The sequence below is a fragment of the Pseudophryne corroboree genome, chromosome 1 (genome assembly GCF_028390025.1).
Source record: "Pseudophryne corroboree isolate aPseCor3 chromosome 1, aPseCor3.hap2, whole genome shotgun sequence".
In the NCBI taxonomy this organism is placed as follows: Eukaryota; Metazoa; Chordata; class Amphibia; order Anura; family Myobatrachidae; genus Pseudophryne; species Pseudophryne corroboree.
In genome coordinates, this window is record NC_086444.1 from 305,615,478 (window position 1) to 305,633,237 (window position 17,760).

The window sequence follows — 17,760 nt, forward strand, 5'->3', positions numbered from 1 at the left end:
CGCCCTGAGCGATTCCATCTTGAACTTGAATTTTTTTATGTTCAAGGATTTTAATATAAAATGGGTCACACCGAACCATGCGGTTTCGGTACCCCAACCCGTGTGGAATAGTAACCCCGTCCTTGTTGAAGTAGGGGCACCTTGAGTATTACCTGCTGGGAATACCGCTTATTAATTGCCTCTAGCACAGCCTCCCTGCCTGAGGGAGTTGTCAGCAAGGCATATTTTAGGAAACGGCTGGGGGGAGACATCTCTAATTCCAGCTTGTACCCCTGAAATACTACTTGGAAGAAACAGGGATCCACCTGTGAGCGAGCCCACTAATTGCTGAAATTTTTGAGGCGGCCCCCCACCGTACCTGGCTACACCTGTGGAGCACCCGCGTCATGGTGTGTACTCACAGGAGGCGGGGGAAGAATCTTGATTCTGGGAACAGGCTGACTGGTGCAGCTTTTTCCCTCTACCCTTGTCTCTGTACAGAAAGGAAGCGCCATTTGACCCGCTTGCTTTTCTGAAGCCGAAAGGACTGTACCTTTTTCTGTGAGGAAACCTGAGGTAAAATTATTTCTTCCCAGCAGTTGCTGTGGATACGAGGTCCCAGAGACCATCCCCAAATAATTCCTCACCCTTATAAGGCTCTCTATGCGCTTTTTAAGTCAGCATCACCTGTCCAGTGACAGGTCTCTAATACCCTCCTGACAGAATGGACATTACATTTATTTTGGATGCCAGCCGGCAAAATATCCCTCTGTGCATCCCCCATATATAAGACAACGTCTTTAATATGTTTTTATGTTTGCCAACTATTATCCCTGTTTGACAGGGTCACCAACCACGCTGCAGCAGCACTATCTGCAGGTCTCAGTCTAGTACCTGAGTGTGTAAATACAGACTTCAGGATAGCCTCCTGTTTTTTATCAACAGGTACCTATTAAAGTGGCCGTATCCTAAGACGGCAGTGCCACCTTTTTTGACAAACGTGTGAGCGCCTTATCCACCCTAGGGGATATCTCCCAGCGTAACTTATCCTCCTGGCGGGAAAGGGTACGCCATCAGTAACTTTTTATAAATTACCAGTTTCTTAACGGGGGAACCCACGGTTTTCACACACTTCATTTATTCATCTGATGGGGGAACAAAACACTGCCTGTTTTTTCTCCCCAAACCTAAAACCCATTTATAGAGGTTAAAGTCAGAAATGTATAACACATTTTTTATTGCCGGGATCAAGTCACGGATTAGATTGTGTATATGTCTCCACCTTGTCGACACTGGAGTCAGACTCCGTGTCGACATCTGTGTCTGCCATCTGAGAGAGCGGGCGTTTTTGAGCCCCTGATGGCCTTTGAGACGCCTGGGCAGGCGCGGGCTGCGAAGCCGGCTGTCCCACAGCTGTTACGTCATCCACCCTTTTATGTAAGGAGTTGACACTGTCGGTTAATACCTTTTACCTCTCTATCCACTCTGGTGTCGGCCCCACAGGGGGCGCCATCACATATATCGGCCTCTGTTCCGTCACCATATAAGCCTCCTCATTCAACATGTCGACACAGCCGTACCGACACACCGCAGACACACAGGGAATGCTCTAAACGAGGACAGGACCCACAAAAGCCCTTTGGGGGGACAGAGTGAGAGTATGCCAGCACACACCAGAGCGCTATATACTGCAGGGACTAACTGAGTTATGTCCCCTATAGCTTTATATCTATATATATATATATATAATGTATACTGCGCCTAAATTTAGTGCCCCCTCTCTCTTTTTTTAGCCCTTGTAGACTGCAGGGGAGAGCCAGGGAGCTTCCCTCCAACGGAGCTGTGAGGGAAAATGGCGCCAGTGTGCTGAGGAGATAGGCTCCGCCCCTTTTTCGCGGCCTATTCTCCCGTTTTTTATGGACTTCTGGCAGGGGTATTTACCTCATATATAGCCCCTGGGGCTATATATTGAGGTATTTTTGCCAGCCAAGGTGTTTTTATTGCTGCCTCAGAGCGCCCCCCCCCAGCGCTCTGCACCCTCAGTGACCGGAGTGTGAAGTGTGTATGAGGAGCAATGGCGCACAGCTGCAGTGCTGTGCGCTACCTTGGTGAAGACTGAGTCTTCATGCCGCCGATTTTCCGGACCATATTCTTGCTTCTGGCTCTGTAAGGGGGACGGCGGCGCGGCTCCGGGACCGAACATCAAGGCTGGGCCTGCGGTCGATCCCTCTGGAGCTAATGGTGTCCAGTAGCCTAAGAAGCCCAATCCGGCTGCAAGCAGGCGAGTTCGCTTCTTCTCCCCTTAGTCCCTCGCTGCAGTGAGCCTGTTGCCAGCAGGTCTCACTGAAAAGAACAAATTCTAAGACTATAACTTTCTAAGAGCTCAGGAGAGCCCCTAGTGTGCATCCAACCTCGGCCGGGCACGAAATCTAACTAACTGAGGCTTGGAGGAGGGTCATAGTGGGAGGAGCCAGTGCACACCAGGTAGTCTAAGATCTTTCTAGAGTGCCCAGCCTCCTTCGGAGCCCGCTATTCCCCATGGTCCTTACGGAGTTCCCAGCATCCACTAGGACGTTAGAGAAAGAACAGTATCGAACTGGTTAAAACGACTACATCCCACCAAAGAATGCGTCACCAATCCTTGTGAAGGAGACTAACTCACGAAGTTAGAATCACCAGCAGTATCCCCCGGGATTGACTGAACTGAGGTATCCCCAAACAGTGGTACACTGTCCCAGGGAAAAACTCCAGTATCTCTCGGAGACAGCCTCAGCATTTCCCCGGCCACACCTCCTGAATACGCACAGCAGCCGCCGCAATGGTATAAAGAAGAACCAACAGGAGGAACAAACCTTACACACTTTAGGTTAATTCTATCGGATGCCCTTCCGAATATAAACACTTCCTCATGTGCAGGTAATGTAAACAAGCTCAAAGCATAGAAAGAAAATATCACTTAGCTTCCTGTATACGATCCTTTGTGACAGGGCCCCGTGTCGACCAGGAGTTGACTTCCACAGTATTCTCTCCGCACGGGAAGAGAATAAACCTTCGGATTCCTCGAGAGGATTGAAGACCAACTCGTTACTGCCGACGTAGAGCTTAATCAACAGAGCGACTAGCACATGAAAAAATAAGAATTTACTTACCGATAATTCTATTTCTCGGAGTCCGTAGTGGATGCTGGGGTTCCTGAAAGGACCATGGGGAATAGCGGCTCCGCAGGAGACAGGGCACAAAAAGTAAAGCTTTAGGATCAGGTGGTGTGCACTGGCTCCTCCCCCTATGACCCTCCTCCAAGCCAGTTAGGTACTGTGCCCGGACGAGCGTACACAATAAGGGAGGAATTTTGAATCCCGGGTAAGACTCATACCAGCCACACCAATCACACCGTACAACTTGTGATCTAAACCCAGTTAACAGTATGATAACAGCGGAGCCTCTGAAAAGATGGCTCACAACAATAATAACCCGATTTTTGTAACTATGTACAAGTATTGCAGATAATCCGCACTTGGGATGGGCGCCCAGCATCCACTACGGACTCCGAGAAATAGAATTATCGGTAAGTAAATTCTTATTTTCTCTATCGTCCTAGTGGATGCTGGGGTTCCTGAAAGGACCATGGGGATTATACCAAAGCTCCCAAACGGGCGGGAGAGTGCGGATGACTCTGCAGCACCGAATGAGAGAACTCCAGGTCCTCTTTTGCCAGGATATCAAATTTGTAGAATTTTACAAACGTGTTCTCCCCTGACCACGTATCTGCTCGGCAGAGTTGTAATGCCGAGACCTCTCGGGCAGCCGCCCAAGATGAGCCCACCTTCCTTGTGGAATGGGCCTTAACCGATTTAGACTGTGGCAGGCCTGCCTCAGAATGTGCAAGTTGAATTGTGTTACAAAACCAACGAGCAATCGACTGCTTAGAAGCAGGCGCACCCAACTTGTTGGGTGCATACAGTATAAACAGCGAGTCAGATTTTCTGACTCCAGCTGTCCTGGAACATATTTTCAGGGCCCTGACAACTTCTAGCAACCTGGAGTCCTCCAAGTCCCTAGTAGGTGCAAGGCACCACAATAAGCTGGTTCAGGTGAAACACTGACACCACCTTAGGGAGAGAACTGGGGACGAGTCCGCAGCTCTGCCCTGTCCGAATGGACAAACAGATATGGGCTTTTTTGAGAAAAAACCACCAATTTGACACTCGCCTGGTCCAAGCCAGGGCCAAGAGCATGGTCACTTTTTATGTGAGATGCTTCAAATCCACATATTTGACTGGTTTTAAACCAATGTGATTTGAGGAATCCCAGAACAACGTTGAGATCCCACAGTGCCACTGGAGGCACAAAAAAGGGGTTTGTATATGCAATACTCCCTTGACAAACTTCTGGACTTCAGGAACTGAAGCCAATTCTTTCTGGAAGAAAATTTACAGGGCCGAATTTGAACCTTAATGGACCCCAATTTGAGGCCCATAGACACTCCTGTTTGCAGGAAATGCAGGAAACGACCGAGTTGAAATTTCTTTGTGGGGCCTTCCTGGCCTCACACCACGCAACATATTTTCGCCACACGTGGTGATAATGTTGTGCGGTCACCTCCTTTCTGGCTTTGACCAGGGTAGGAATGACCTCTTCCGGAATGCCTTTTTTTCCTTAGGATCCGGCTTTCCATCGCCATGCCGACAAACGCAGCTGCGGTAAGTCTTGGAACAGACATGGTACTTGCTGAAGCAAGTCCCTTCTTAGCGGCAGAGGCCATAAGACCTCTGTAAGCATCTCTTGAAGTTCCGGGTACCAAGTCCTTCTTGGCCAATCCGGAGCCATGAGTATAGTTCTTACTCCTCTACGTCTTATAATTCTCAGCACCTTAGGTATGAGAAGCAGAGGAGGGAACACATACACCGACTGGTACACCCACGGTGTTACCAGAACGTCCACATCTATTGCCTGAGAGTCTCTTGACCTGGCGCAATACCTGTCCCGTTTTTTGTTCAGACGGGACGCCATCATGTCCACCTTTGGTATTTCCCAACGGTTTACAATCATGTGGAAAAAACTTCTCAATGAAGTTTCCACTCTCCCGGGTGGAGGTCGTGCTGAGGAAGTCTGCTTCCCAGTTTCCATTCCCGGGATGAAAAACTGCTGACAGTGTTATCACATGATTTTCCGCCCAGCGAAAAGTCCTTGCAGTTTCTGCCATTGCCCTCCTGCTTCTTGTGTCGCCCTGTCTGTTTACGTGGGCGACTGCCGTGATGTTTTTCCCACTGGATCAATACCGGCTGACCTTGAAGCAGAGGTCTTGCTAAGCTTAGAGCATTATAAATTTACCCTTAGCTCCAGTATATTTATGTGGAGAAAAGTCTCCATACTTGATCACACTCCCTGGAAATTTTTCCCTTGTGTGACTGCTCCCCAGCCTCTCAGGCTGGGCTCCGTGGTTACCAGCATCCAATCCTGAATGCCGAATCTGCGGCCCTCTAGAAGATGAGCACTCTATAACCACCACAGGAGAGACACCCTTGTCCTTGGATATTGGGTTATCCGCTGATGCATCTGAAGATGCGATCCGGACCATTTGTCCAGCAGATCCCACTGAAAAGTTCTTACGTGAAATCTGCCGAATGGAATTTCTTCGTAGGAAGCCACCATTTTTACCAGGACCCTTGTGCAATGATGCACTGTTTTTAGGAGGTTCCTGACTTGCTCGGATAACTCCCTGGCTTTCTCTTCCGGGAGAAACACCTTTTTCTGGACTGTGTCCAGAATCATCCCTAGGCACAGCAGACGTGTCGTCGGGATCAGCTGCGATTTTGGAATATTTAGAATCCACCCGTGCTGATTGTAGCAGTATCCGAGATAGTGCTACTCCGACCTCCAACTGTTCCCTGGACTATGCCCCTATCAGGAGATCGTCCAAGTAAGGGATAATTAAGACGCCTTTTCTTCGAAGAAGAATCATCATTTCGGCCATTACCTTGGTAAAGACCCCGGGGTGCCGTGGACAATCCAAACGGCAGCGTCTGAAACTGATAGTGACAGTTCTGCACCACGAACCTGAGGTACCCTTAGTGAGAAGGGCAAATTTGGGACATAGAGGTAAGCATCCCTGATGTCCCGGGACACTATATAGTCCCCTTCTTCCTGGTTCGTTATCACTGCTCTGAGTGACTTCATCTTAATTTGAACCTTTGTAAGTGTTCAAAAAAAAATTTTTAGAATAAGTCTCACCTAGCCTTCTGGCTTCAGTACCACAATATAGTGTGGAATAATACCCCTTTTCTGTAGTAGGAGGGGTAATTTAATTATCACCTGCTGGGAATACAGCTTGTGAATTTTTTCCCATACTACCTCCTTGTCGGAGGGAGACTTGGTAAAGCAGACTTCAGGAGCCTGCGAAGGGGAAACGTCTCGACATTCCCATCTGTACCCCCGGGATACTACTTGTAGGATCCAGGGGTCCTGTACGGTCTCAGCGCCATGCTGAGAACTTGTCAGACGCGGTGGAACGCTTCTGTTCCTGGGAATGGGCTGCCTGCTGCAGTCTTCTTCCCTTTCCTCTATCCCTGGGCAGATATGATCTTATAGGGACGAGAGGACTGAGGCTGAAAAGACGGTGTCTTTTTCTGCAGAGATGTGACTTAGGGTAAAAAACGGTGGATTTTCCAGCAGTTGCCGTGACCACCAGGTCCGATGGACCGACCCCAAACAAGTCCTCTTCCTTTATACGGCCATACTGTGCCGTTTGGAATCTGCATCACCTGACCACTGTCGTGTCCATAACATCTTCTGGCAGTTATGGACATCGCGTTTATTCATGATGCCAGAGTGCAAATATCCCTCTGTGCATCTCGCATATATAGAAATGCTCTATAGTCAATAAAATACTGTCCCTGTCAAGGGTATCAATATTTTTAGTCAGGGAATCCGACCAAGCCACCCTAGCTCTGCACATCCAGGCTGAGGCGATCGCTGGCCGCAGTATAACACCAGTATGTGTGTATATACTTTTTATTATATTTTCCAGCCTTGTCAGCTGGTCCTTGAGGACGGCCCTATCTATAGACGGTACCGCCACTTGTTTTGATAAGCGTGTGAGCGCCTTATCCACCTTAAGGGGTGTTTCCCAACGCGCCCTAACTTCTGGCGGGAAAGGGTATACCGCCCATAATTTTCTATCGGGGGGAACCCACGCATCATCACACACTTTATTTAATTTATCTGATTCAGGAAAAACTATGGTAGTTTTTTCACATCCCACATAATACCCTCTTTTGTGGTACTTGTAGTATCAGAAATACGTAACACCTCCTTCATTGCCTTTAACGTGTGGCCCTAATAAGGAATACGTTTGTTTATTCACCGTCGACACTGGATTCAGTGTCCCTGTCTGTGTCTGTGTCGACCGACTAAAGTAAACGGGCGTTTAAAAAAACCCTTGACGGTGTTTTTGAGACGTCTGGACCGTACTAATTGTTTGTCGGCCGTCTCATGTCGTCAACCGACTTTGCAGCGTGTTGACATTATCACGTAATTTCCTAAATAAGCCATCCATTCCGGTGTCGACTCCCTAGAGAGTGACATCACCATTACAGGCAATTGCTCCGCCTCCACGCCAATATCGTCCTCATACATGTCGACACACACGTACCGACACACAGCAGACACACAGGGAATGCTCTATACGAAGACAGGACCCACTAGCCCTTTGGGGAGACAGAGGGAGAGTCTGCCAGCACACACCAAAAAGCGCTATATATGACAGGGATAGCCTTATGATTAAGTGCTCCCTTATAGCTGCTTTTATATTAATATATATATAGCCATTTATTTTGCCCCCCCTCTCTGTTATACCCTGTTTCTGTAGTGCAGTGCAGGGGAGAGACCTGGGAGCCTTCCTGACCAGCGGAGCTGTGACAGAAAATGGCGCCGTGTGCTGAGGAGATAGGCCCCGCCCCTTTTCCGGCGGGCTCGTCTCCCGCTATTTAGTACATTTAGGCAGGGGTAAATATCTCCATATAGCCTCTGGGGCTATATGTGAGGTATTTTTAGCCTTTTTAAAGGTTTTCATTTGCCTCCCAGGGCGCCCCCCCCCAGCGCCCTGCACCCTCAGTGACTGCCGTGTGAAGTGTGCTGAGAGGAAAATGGCGCACAGCTGCAGTGCTGTGCGCTACCTTAAGAAGACTGCAGGAGTCTTCAGCCGCCGATTCTGGACCTCTTCTTGCTTCAGCATCTGTGAGGGGGCCGGCGGCGTGGCTCCGGTGACCATCCAGGCTGTACCTGTGATCGTCCCTCTGGAGCTTCATGTCCAGTAGCCAAGAAGCCAATCCATCCTGCACGCAGGTGAGTTCACTTCTTCTCCCCTCTGTCCCTCGTTGCAGTGATCCTGTTGCCAGCAGGAATCACTGTAAAATAAAAAACCTAAGCTAAACTCTCTAAGCAGCTCTTTATGAGAGCCACCTAGAATTGCACCCTTCTCGGCCGGGCACAAAATCTAACTGGCTTGGAGGAGGGTCATAGGGGGAGGAGCCAGTGCACACCACCTGATCCTAAAGCTTTACTTTTTGTGCCCTGTCTCCTGCGGAGCCGCTATTCCCCATGGTCCTTTCAGGAACCCCAGCATCCACTAGGACGATAGAGAAAGAATACTATTACTTCAGCATTCATGAATATACATAATATAATACACAATATATATATATATATATATATACACATATACATATATATACATATATATATATATATATATATATATATATATATACACACACACACACACACACACACACACACACACACACACACAGGTTGAGTATCCCATATCCATATATTCCGAAATACGGAATATTCCGAAATACGGACTTTTTTGAGTGAGATAGTGAAACCATTGTTTTTTGATGGCTCAATGTACACAAACTTTGTTTAATACACAAAGTTATGAATAATATTGTATTAAATGACCTTCAGGCTGTGTATATAAGGTGTATATGACACATAAATGAATTGTGTGTATGTACACACACTTTGTTTAATGCACAAAGTTATAAAAAATATTGGCTAAAATCACCTTCAGGCTGTTTGTATAAGGTGTATATGATACATGAATGCATTCTGTGCTTAGATTTAGGTCCCATCACCATGATATCTCATTATGGTATCTAATTATTCCAAAATACGGAAAAATCCGATATCCAAAATACCTCTGGTCCCAAGCATTTTGGATAAGGGATACTCAACCTGTATAACATATATACATAAGTGAATCGTCCGGACCCAACAGGCCCCTAGTGACAGTAATATGTTCTGAATGTGTATAATCATGTACTGACACGCCCCAGTTGTGGATCTACCAGGAACGTTATGGTCGACAGAAAACCTAGTAGTAGTCGACAGCAGGGAATAGTAAGCAGGCAAAATTAACATTCTTGGAACCCCGAGGGGTCTGAGGGAAGCATACATACTCCCCCCACATATACCTATAAACATATATACAGGTATAATTCAGTTACAGCATGTTAATTTTCACCCAGTAAATACAGTTGATGCCGACAGGGCACCCACATACGACTGTGTCTCCCATACCGTGTTTACTTTTACAAGCATACAACCACCAACCTGCTGATACTAAATCTTCCGAATCAAGTACCGACAGTGATCCCCACAGCAGCTTGTGACAGAGCCCTCACACATGTCGACATATGTCGACTACACCTATAGTGGGTAATCTGACAGGAAAACACAGATTCATGCACCACAACAAGGATTATGCGCCCATTATTGAACATAGTGCTATATTTTCACCATACAGCACTAAAAACACTGTGCCCCCCCTCCTTTGTACTATAAACCTAGCCTTGGCGGGGACATGGAAGAAAATGGCGCTGACTCCGTTGTGAGGGCTAAGCTCCACCCCTTCCCGGCACGCTTAAACCCGCTAAAATAAATATATATATTGAGCTGGGGGGGTCTATATACAGCAGTTAACCCCCTATATATATATACATATATAAATATCGCTGCCCAGGGCGCCCCCCCTGCACCCCCGTAAGCCGTTGGTGTGTGGGAGCAATGGCGCGCAGCGCGACCGCTGCGTTACACTGGCGGGGGTATCATACCCGGTGCCCGGGCACCTAGTATGTTCCCTTGCCAGCGATCCTGACCCTCAATAACATGCCGCCCAGGGCGCTCCCCCCAGCGCCCTGCACCCTGAGAGTGCCGTTGGTGTGTGGGAGCATGGAGCGCAGCGCTACCGCTGCGGTTACCTCCATTGCTGAAGTCTTCTGCCGTCACTGAAGTCTTCTTTTCTTCCAATACTCACTCGGCTTCTTTCTTCTGGGAGGGGGGTGACGGCGCGGCTCCGGGAACAAGCAGCTAGGCGCACCAAGTGATCGAACCCTCTGGAGCTAATGGTGTCCAATAGCCTAAGAAGCAGAGCCCTTAACTAAGAAGAAGTAGGTCTGACTTCTCTCCCCTCAGTCCCACGATGCAGGGAGCCTAAAGCCAGCAGGTCTTCCTGAAAATAAAAAACCTAACAAAGTCTTTTAGAGAAACTCAGTAGAGCTCCCCCAGTGTGTGTCCAGTCACTCCTGGGCACAAAGTCTAACTGAGGTCTGGGGGAGAGGCATAGAGGGAGGAGCCAGTTCACACCCAGTCAAAGTCTTTTTAGTGTGCCCAAGCTCCTGCGGATCCCGTCTATAACCCATGGTTCTTACGGAGTCCCCAGCATCCTCTAGGACGTATGAGAAATACTCTCTGTACTTCTGTGTCCAGAATCATCCCTAAAAAGGACAATCTTGTCGTTGGTTCCAACTGCGACTTTGGAAAATGAATGATCCAACCGTGTTGTTGGAGCATTGACAGGGAGAGTGCAATGTCCTGCACCAACTGTTCCCTGGATCTCGCTTTTATCAGGAGAACGTCCAGATAAGGAATTATATTGACTCCTTTTTGATGCAGGAGGACCATCATCTCCGCCATCACCTAGGTCAGAGGTTCTCAAACTCGGTCCTCGGGGGCCCACACAGTGCATGTCTTGCAGGTCTCCTCACAGAATCGCAAGTGAAATAATTAGCTCCACCTGTGGACCTTTTAAAATGTGTCAGTGAGTAATTAATACACCTGTGCACCTGCTGGGTTACCTGCAAAACATGCACTGTGTGGGCTCCCGAGGACCGAGTTTGAGAACCTCTGACCTAGGTGAATACCCTCGGTGCCGTGGAGAACCCGAACGGCAACGTCTGGAACTGGTAATGGCAATCCTGTACTGCGAATTTTAGATAAGCTTGGTGAGGAGGATAAATGCAAATAAGCATCCTTTATGTCTACTGACACCATGAAGTTCCCCTCATCCAGACTGGAAATCACTGCCCTCAGGGATTCCATCTTGAACTTGAACCTTTTCAGGTAGAGATTCAGATTTTTCAGGTTTAAAATCGGTCTGACCGAGCCGTCCGGCTTCGGAACTACGAAGAGGCTTGAATAAAACCCTTCTCCTTGCTGTGACAAGGGTACCAGGACAATGACGTGATCCTGACATAATTTTTGAATTGCTGTTGTTACTGCCTCTCTTTCTGGAAGAGAAGCTGGCAAGGTCGATTTGAAAAATCGGCATGGGGGGACATCTTGAAACTCCAGTTTGTACCCATGGGACACTATTTGTAAGACCCATGGGTCCAGGCCAGATTGAATCCAAATTTGACTGAAAAGTTTTGGACGTGCTCCCACCCGAGCGCACTCCCGCAAGGGAGCCCCAGCGTTATGCTGCAGATTTGGCAGAAGTAGGGGTTGACTTCTACTCCTGGGATCCTGGAGACGCTGCGGATTTCTTTCCTTTTCCCCTTCCCCTACCTGCAAAGAAGGGGGAACCTTTGGCCTTTTTGTAATTGTTGGTCCGAAAGGACTGCATGTAAGAGTGATGTGTCTTTTTCGCCGGTGCAGAAGCATAAGGCAAGAATGTCGACTTACCTGTGGTAGCCGTGGAGACTAACGCATCCAGCCCATCACCAAATAAGGCCTCACCTTTATACGGGAGAGCCTCCATATTTCTTTTGGAATCTGCATCAGCATTCCACTGGCGAATCCACAACGCCCTCCGAGCCGCTACTGCCATGGTAGCGGCTGTTGAACTCAAGAGTCCAATATCCTTCATAGCTTCCAGCATGTATGCAGCAGCGTCTTTGATATTACCTAACGTTAGGAGTATCTCGTCTCTATCAATCGTGTCAATTTCCAATGACAAGTTATCTGACCATTTTTCAATAGCACGTCTCGCCCACGCGCAAGCAATGGTGGGTCTGAGCAGCGTACCATTGGCCACATTAATAGATTTTAACGTAGTCTCCATTTTGCGGTCTGCCGGCTCCATTAGTGAAGCCGTCCCAGGTGCAGGGAGAATCACCTTTTTTGTTAACCTTGACAGTGCACTGTCTAATACCGAGGGTGACTCCCATCTTTTCCTGTACTCTAATAGAAAAGGATAAGCAATCTGAATCCTTTTGGGAATATGAAATTTCTTTTCAGGATTCACCCAAACTCTCTCAAAAAGAGTATTTAGCTCGTGGGAAGGAGGGAAAGTTACCTTACATTTATTTTCCTTATAAAAATAAGCCTTCTCCTGAGGTACAGTAGGGGCTTCCGTAACTTCTAAGACCTCCTTTATAGCAACAATCATATATTGTATGTTTTTTGCCAATTTAGGATCTATCCCCCTGGAATCACTATCGTCGACACAAGAATCAGAGTCCGTGTCGGTATCAGTATGCACAATGTTTACAAACGGTTTCTTTTGTGACCAAGAGGGGTCGCCTGCGGATGAGAAAGCAGAACCCTGAAAAGTCTTCAACTGATTTTCTCCAGCTTTCTGCATGAGACTCAGACTTATCTAATCTCCCACTGATATGATTCACACTATCACGTATTTCTTTCACCTATTCAGGCTCGTGGTGTGTCGGCAGCGCCACCACATTAGAACTCCCTGCCTCAGACATGTCACACACGTGCACAAACACACCACAGACACTCTGGGACTTATAGGGGACAGACCCACAGTAAAATCTGTCAGAAGGACACAGATAGGAGCAGCCAGTTCACAAACCAAGCGCCAGTAACACAATGCCTGTGAAACATAATATGGCCACTGACATACAGCGCTTTTTTATAATGTAAATACACAATGTAAAGCACCAATTTCACTGTGCCCCCCCTGTTTTGCACCCTGATACTTGTATTCAGTAGTGGAGGAGGGCCAGCGTTGTCTCTGCAGCCTGAGGAGATAGAGAAAATGGCGCTGAGTAGTGTGCTGGCTGACTGAGGAGGAAGCTCCGCCTCCGCAATGGCGCGTTTCTCCTCAGAAATTCTAATAATATTTATACTGGCAGGGGTAGGGCTGTGCCTCTGCATCTTATGACCCTTTTCTACCAGTTTTATAAGGTTTCATGCTGCCCTGGGCGCCCCCCCCCCCCACACCCTGCAGTGCCTGTGATGTGTGGGCAGTATGGCGCGATGCGCTCCCGCCAGCCGCGCGGTACCTTTAGCCGTCACCTTGATTGAAGATCTCTCTTCTAACACTCACCTATCTTCTAACTTCTGGCTCTGCAAGGGGGGTGACGGCGTGCTGTGGGAGTGAGCATCTAGGCACAGCTAGCGTTCAGTACCCTTCAGGAGCTAATGGTGTCCTGTCAGCCAGAAGCAGAGCCATGAAACTCTTTAGGAAGTTGGTTCCTACTTCTGCCCCTTCTGTCCCACGAAGCAGGGAGACTGTTGCCAGCAGTCCTCCCTGAAAATAAAAAACCTAACATAAGTCTTTTCAGAGAAACTCAGTAGAGCTCCCCTGGAGTGCATCCAGTCTGCCTGGGCACATTTCTAAAACAGAGGTCTGGAGGAGTGGCATAGAGGGAGGAGCCAGTTTAGACCCTTTGAAAAGTCTTGGAGTGCCCATGGCTCCTGCGGAACCGTCTATAGCCCATGGTACTGAAGTGGACCCCAGCATCCTCTAGGACGTATGAGAAAAATCATGCTGTTTTCTTTGTGACTAGTAGAAATAAAGCACTACATATGAGATATATATATATAATATAAAAGGATATGAAGATTTTTTTTTTGCTGAACTATAAAATATCTTTAGGAAAACAAAAAAAAAAAAAGAGAAGAAGATTCAAGACTTAAAACTTTAATTGCTAAGTTTTAATGTCACATAATATATTTCCTACTCACTTTAAGAGCACCAGAAAAGACTGATAGCATTCTTCCAGCTGTGAGGGACTTGGGGGACAGGACGCTACAAAAGAAGACAGTCACTCAGACTGCAATAATGGACAGTATGAAATTCATTATATTTTTAAAATGTTCTGAAAAACATACCACATACAAATGGCGCCAGTATAACACTGCGCCATGCTCTCGTAAAGTTTGGCACCTGTAGAAAATAAGAAAAGACCATTATTCAGAAGCAAATCTATGAAAACATTGAACAGAAACACATTTAAGGAAAGCAGCACCATAGATTAATTCTTATAATGTTTTACTATGAATAATAAACATACCTCCCACAGACAATGTATGCCAGTAATAGCTACCAACACCTTTCTCAGGTAAGTCATCTGTGGGGGAAAATTGTAAAAGTTTTAGTGATGTTTCTAAACAAATAGCAAACAAGAATTAGAATATTTGCTTGATCTATTACTTAATGGCACTGGGGGTGGGGGTTGTGTGTACTATAGATAAGTACTGGTGCAAGGTATGGAGAGGGGAGTAGTGCCACAGTGGAGACCTATGGCCACAGGTGGGTGGGTGGTGGTGGGGGGCTATGTACATGGGGGATTGCCATACAACACCAATGCATATTTTTATTTTATAAAGATAGATCCATAGATAAATAAGGTTTTGTATAAATGATACCTAACGTTATACATACAGACCACATAATGAAGCAGCATACTGTATGATGAGAGGGGATGCTGTAATGAAGTCAACAATGACATTAAACTAGAATGTCGGTTAAAATGCCGACACCTCTGAAATATCAACTATGAAAGAACGCTGACTTACGAAATGCAGACATTTGCATTAGCGCTAGAATTACTGTTAGGGTTAGACTAACAGTAAACACACACTGTCAATATTCTGACCATGTCGACATATATTGGCAAACGTATGGGGTTGTCTGTGCACAGGTATAGCCACAAAAAGCAGATGTGGTGGTAATCTAACTGGTAATCATTTTTAATACTTCTGTTGCCTTATGATTAGATACCTCTAAGACAAGGGTAAAGTACTTATGAATCTGGTGGTGCTCCCCAAGAGTCAAAGCTACAGCTACACAGAGAAAAGAAAAAAAGTAGACTCTTGTATGTTTATAATGCATTGTTATATGAGCATAATGCTGTTTATGTAGATATTTTTATGAGCTGGTTTAATGGAGGGAAACCTGCTCTGCTCCATTTGATACTCCTCAATATATCACTGGAGATAAAGTAAAACAGATGCTACATACTGTCAAATACATGGTATGTGTGAAGTCAATGGCATATACTGTAACTTAGGATCCATATCTTACTAACACTGAAATAATGACTTCAGAGTAGGAATCTGTAACAGAGGCTATCCAATTTATGTTATACTGGTTGTCACGTGATATTGCTACTCGCTGCAGCATCTATAGACTGGTGTGTCAATGGGATATTTATCACTCACTGATTTAATACAGTCTTACAGAATATTGCGCTCTTCGTGAGAAAGCTTATTTTGTGTTTTTTCACAATAGAAATAATAAAAGCTAAGTTTTAACAAATACTGTATATGTTGAGAAGAGTACTCCCAAACAAAAGAGTCTACTTTTTCTTTCTCTCTGTGTAGCCATGTCGACATATAATCAGTGTGGATATGGTCAATGTCGATATCCTGAATGTCCAAAAAAATATATTGAGCCTGATGAGGGAGTAAGTTGTGAGCTTAAATCTATTACCATGATACAAGAAAGTACACATCCATGGCAGAAATAGTGCAGAATGCTAAGGATTATTCTGTGGAAGGATAAGATTGCTTTTACAACAGTTTGTAGTAACTGAAGGAATGGTAATTATATTATTAGTTATAGCATATCTATCAACCATAACATTAGCACATTCAACATACTGCTTACCATGTTAAATCCAAGCAGTTTTTGCAATAATCCACTCCAGAGGTTAAGATCATAAACTTGGTATTCTAAACTTAACTCTGTTACTAATCTCACAGCCTGAAATACATTAGGAAACAACAAATACGTAAAAAAACCCATTAAGTAAATTGCTCATGTGGCAGGCAGAATGTTCCTACGGTAACTCATGATTCCCAACTAACAAACGATCTGTAACACCCCACAGAAACTGTTCAATAGCTTCATAGTATGTACCTTATAAGAATGCATTAAATTACTATAAAACTTACTCATCAAGTCCTAAATTCATTATTGTGGTATTCTACTCTAATCGATCATATTAGTGCTGTTCTTAAGCCAGACTGGAACTAGCGGATTGATGGCCCCAGCCAAAGGAATAACATAACAGTGGAGGGAAGATTACGCAGCAACATAAATTTTATTGAATAGTAAGTAGGCTACTAGTACTAACATCTAAATGTCTGACATGGAAACGCAAACATAACAGTAGTGTGCAGGTGAAAGAAAGCAGTCATATGAACACATGAGTAAATGGTAGTATAATGGATATCTGAAAATCCAAGTCTGGGCTTTCAGCTCTGTTGCACGGAGGTACACCAGCTAGCCAGGTCTTGCATGCTCATTTCACCACAGAGTGGCCAAGGTAATTGGTAAAGTACCCCTTTCTAAATAACTTAACAGTGACATTTTATTGATAAGTTGGGGAGGTTGGTAATTTTTTTAAATTGTGTTAATAAATAGACCCCTTGGTGAAGGCAGTCTGCTCCTATATGTAGAAGCCCATTGTATACCAGGCAGAACTATAATGGTGGTGCAGTCAGACTGTAGAGAAAAATCTATGTACTATATTTATGGGCATTATTAAACAGAAAATAAATATCAATAGAAAGCATGGTCAGCACGCTTACTAATAAGATTTACAATTTGATCTGCAATTAGCCACTGCAAAGCAGTGTGCACAACTGCAGTTATATTTGTGAAAGAATAGACACATTCACATAATGAATTCTGTTTGAAATTGTACTTCAGAAACCATATACTATGTGGCACATCCACAGAATATTGAAAAAATAGAAACATGTACAGTAAGTACACACACAGGAACTGATGTAAATGTTTTAGCACTGTGTATGCTCTGGAACAGAGAGCAAGGAAGGACACGTGATGTAGTCTCGTACACATTTCAGTCACTTCTTCACTTACTCCAGCTATATATCGGTAGTAACGGGGTGTTCTAACATAAGCAACGTCCAGTGCAGGTGTGTCAACGGAATGGCGAGCTAGGCAGAACTGGCCAGGAGTGTAAATAACCTGTTATCAGAGGTATATTTTGCACCTTATAGCTTGGTGCAAGCCATGAATATCAAACTAAGGAGGTTATTCAGGTTTGTTAGCAAGCCAGAAAAGCACACTAATGGGCAAAACCATGTGCAGTGCAGAAAGGGCAGATGTAACATGTGCAGAGAGATATACATTTGAGTGGCTTATACGGTTTCTGTGCATGATAAATGCCAGCTGCTTAATTTTTACACTGTATTTTAGATTTCATCCCACCCAAATCTAGAGCTCTCTGCACGTTACATCTGCCCCACCTGCAGTTCAACATGGTTTCGCCCAGTTGC

General features: G+C 45.7%; 1 protein-coding gene across 3 annotated transcripts in view; it reads right to left on the reverse strand.

The window, feature by feature from the left end:
- KNTC1 (kinetochore associated 1) overlaps positions 1–17,760 on the reverse strand; it is a 736,750-nt gene that overhangs the window by 43,573 nt on the left and 675,417 nt on the right. For all 3 annotated transcript variants that reach the window (XM_063964446.1, XM_063964444.1, XM_063964445.1), the window contains 4 exons: positions 16,121–16,216; positions 14,523–14,579; positions 14,341–14,395; positions 14,194–14,257 (listed from right to left, as the gene is read on the reverse strand). In XM_063964446.1, coding sequence (XP_063820516.1) covers positions 14,194–14,257; positions 14,341–14,395; positions 14,523–14,579; positions 16,121–16,216 — 272 coding nt within the window. The remainder of the gene's footprint in view (positions 1–14,193; positions 14,258–14,340; positions 14,396–14,522; positions 14,580–16,120; positions 16,217–17,760) is intronic.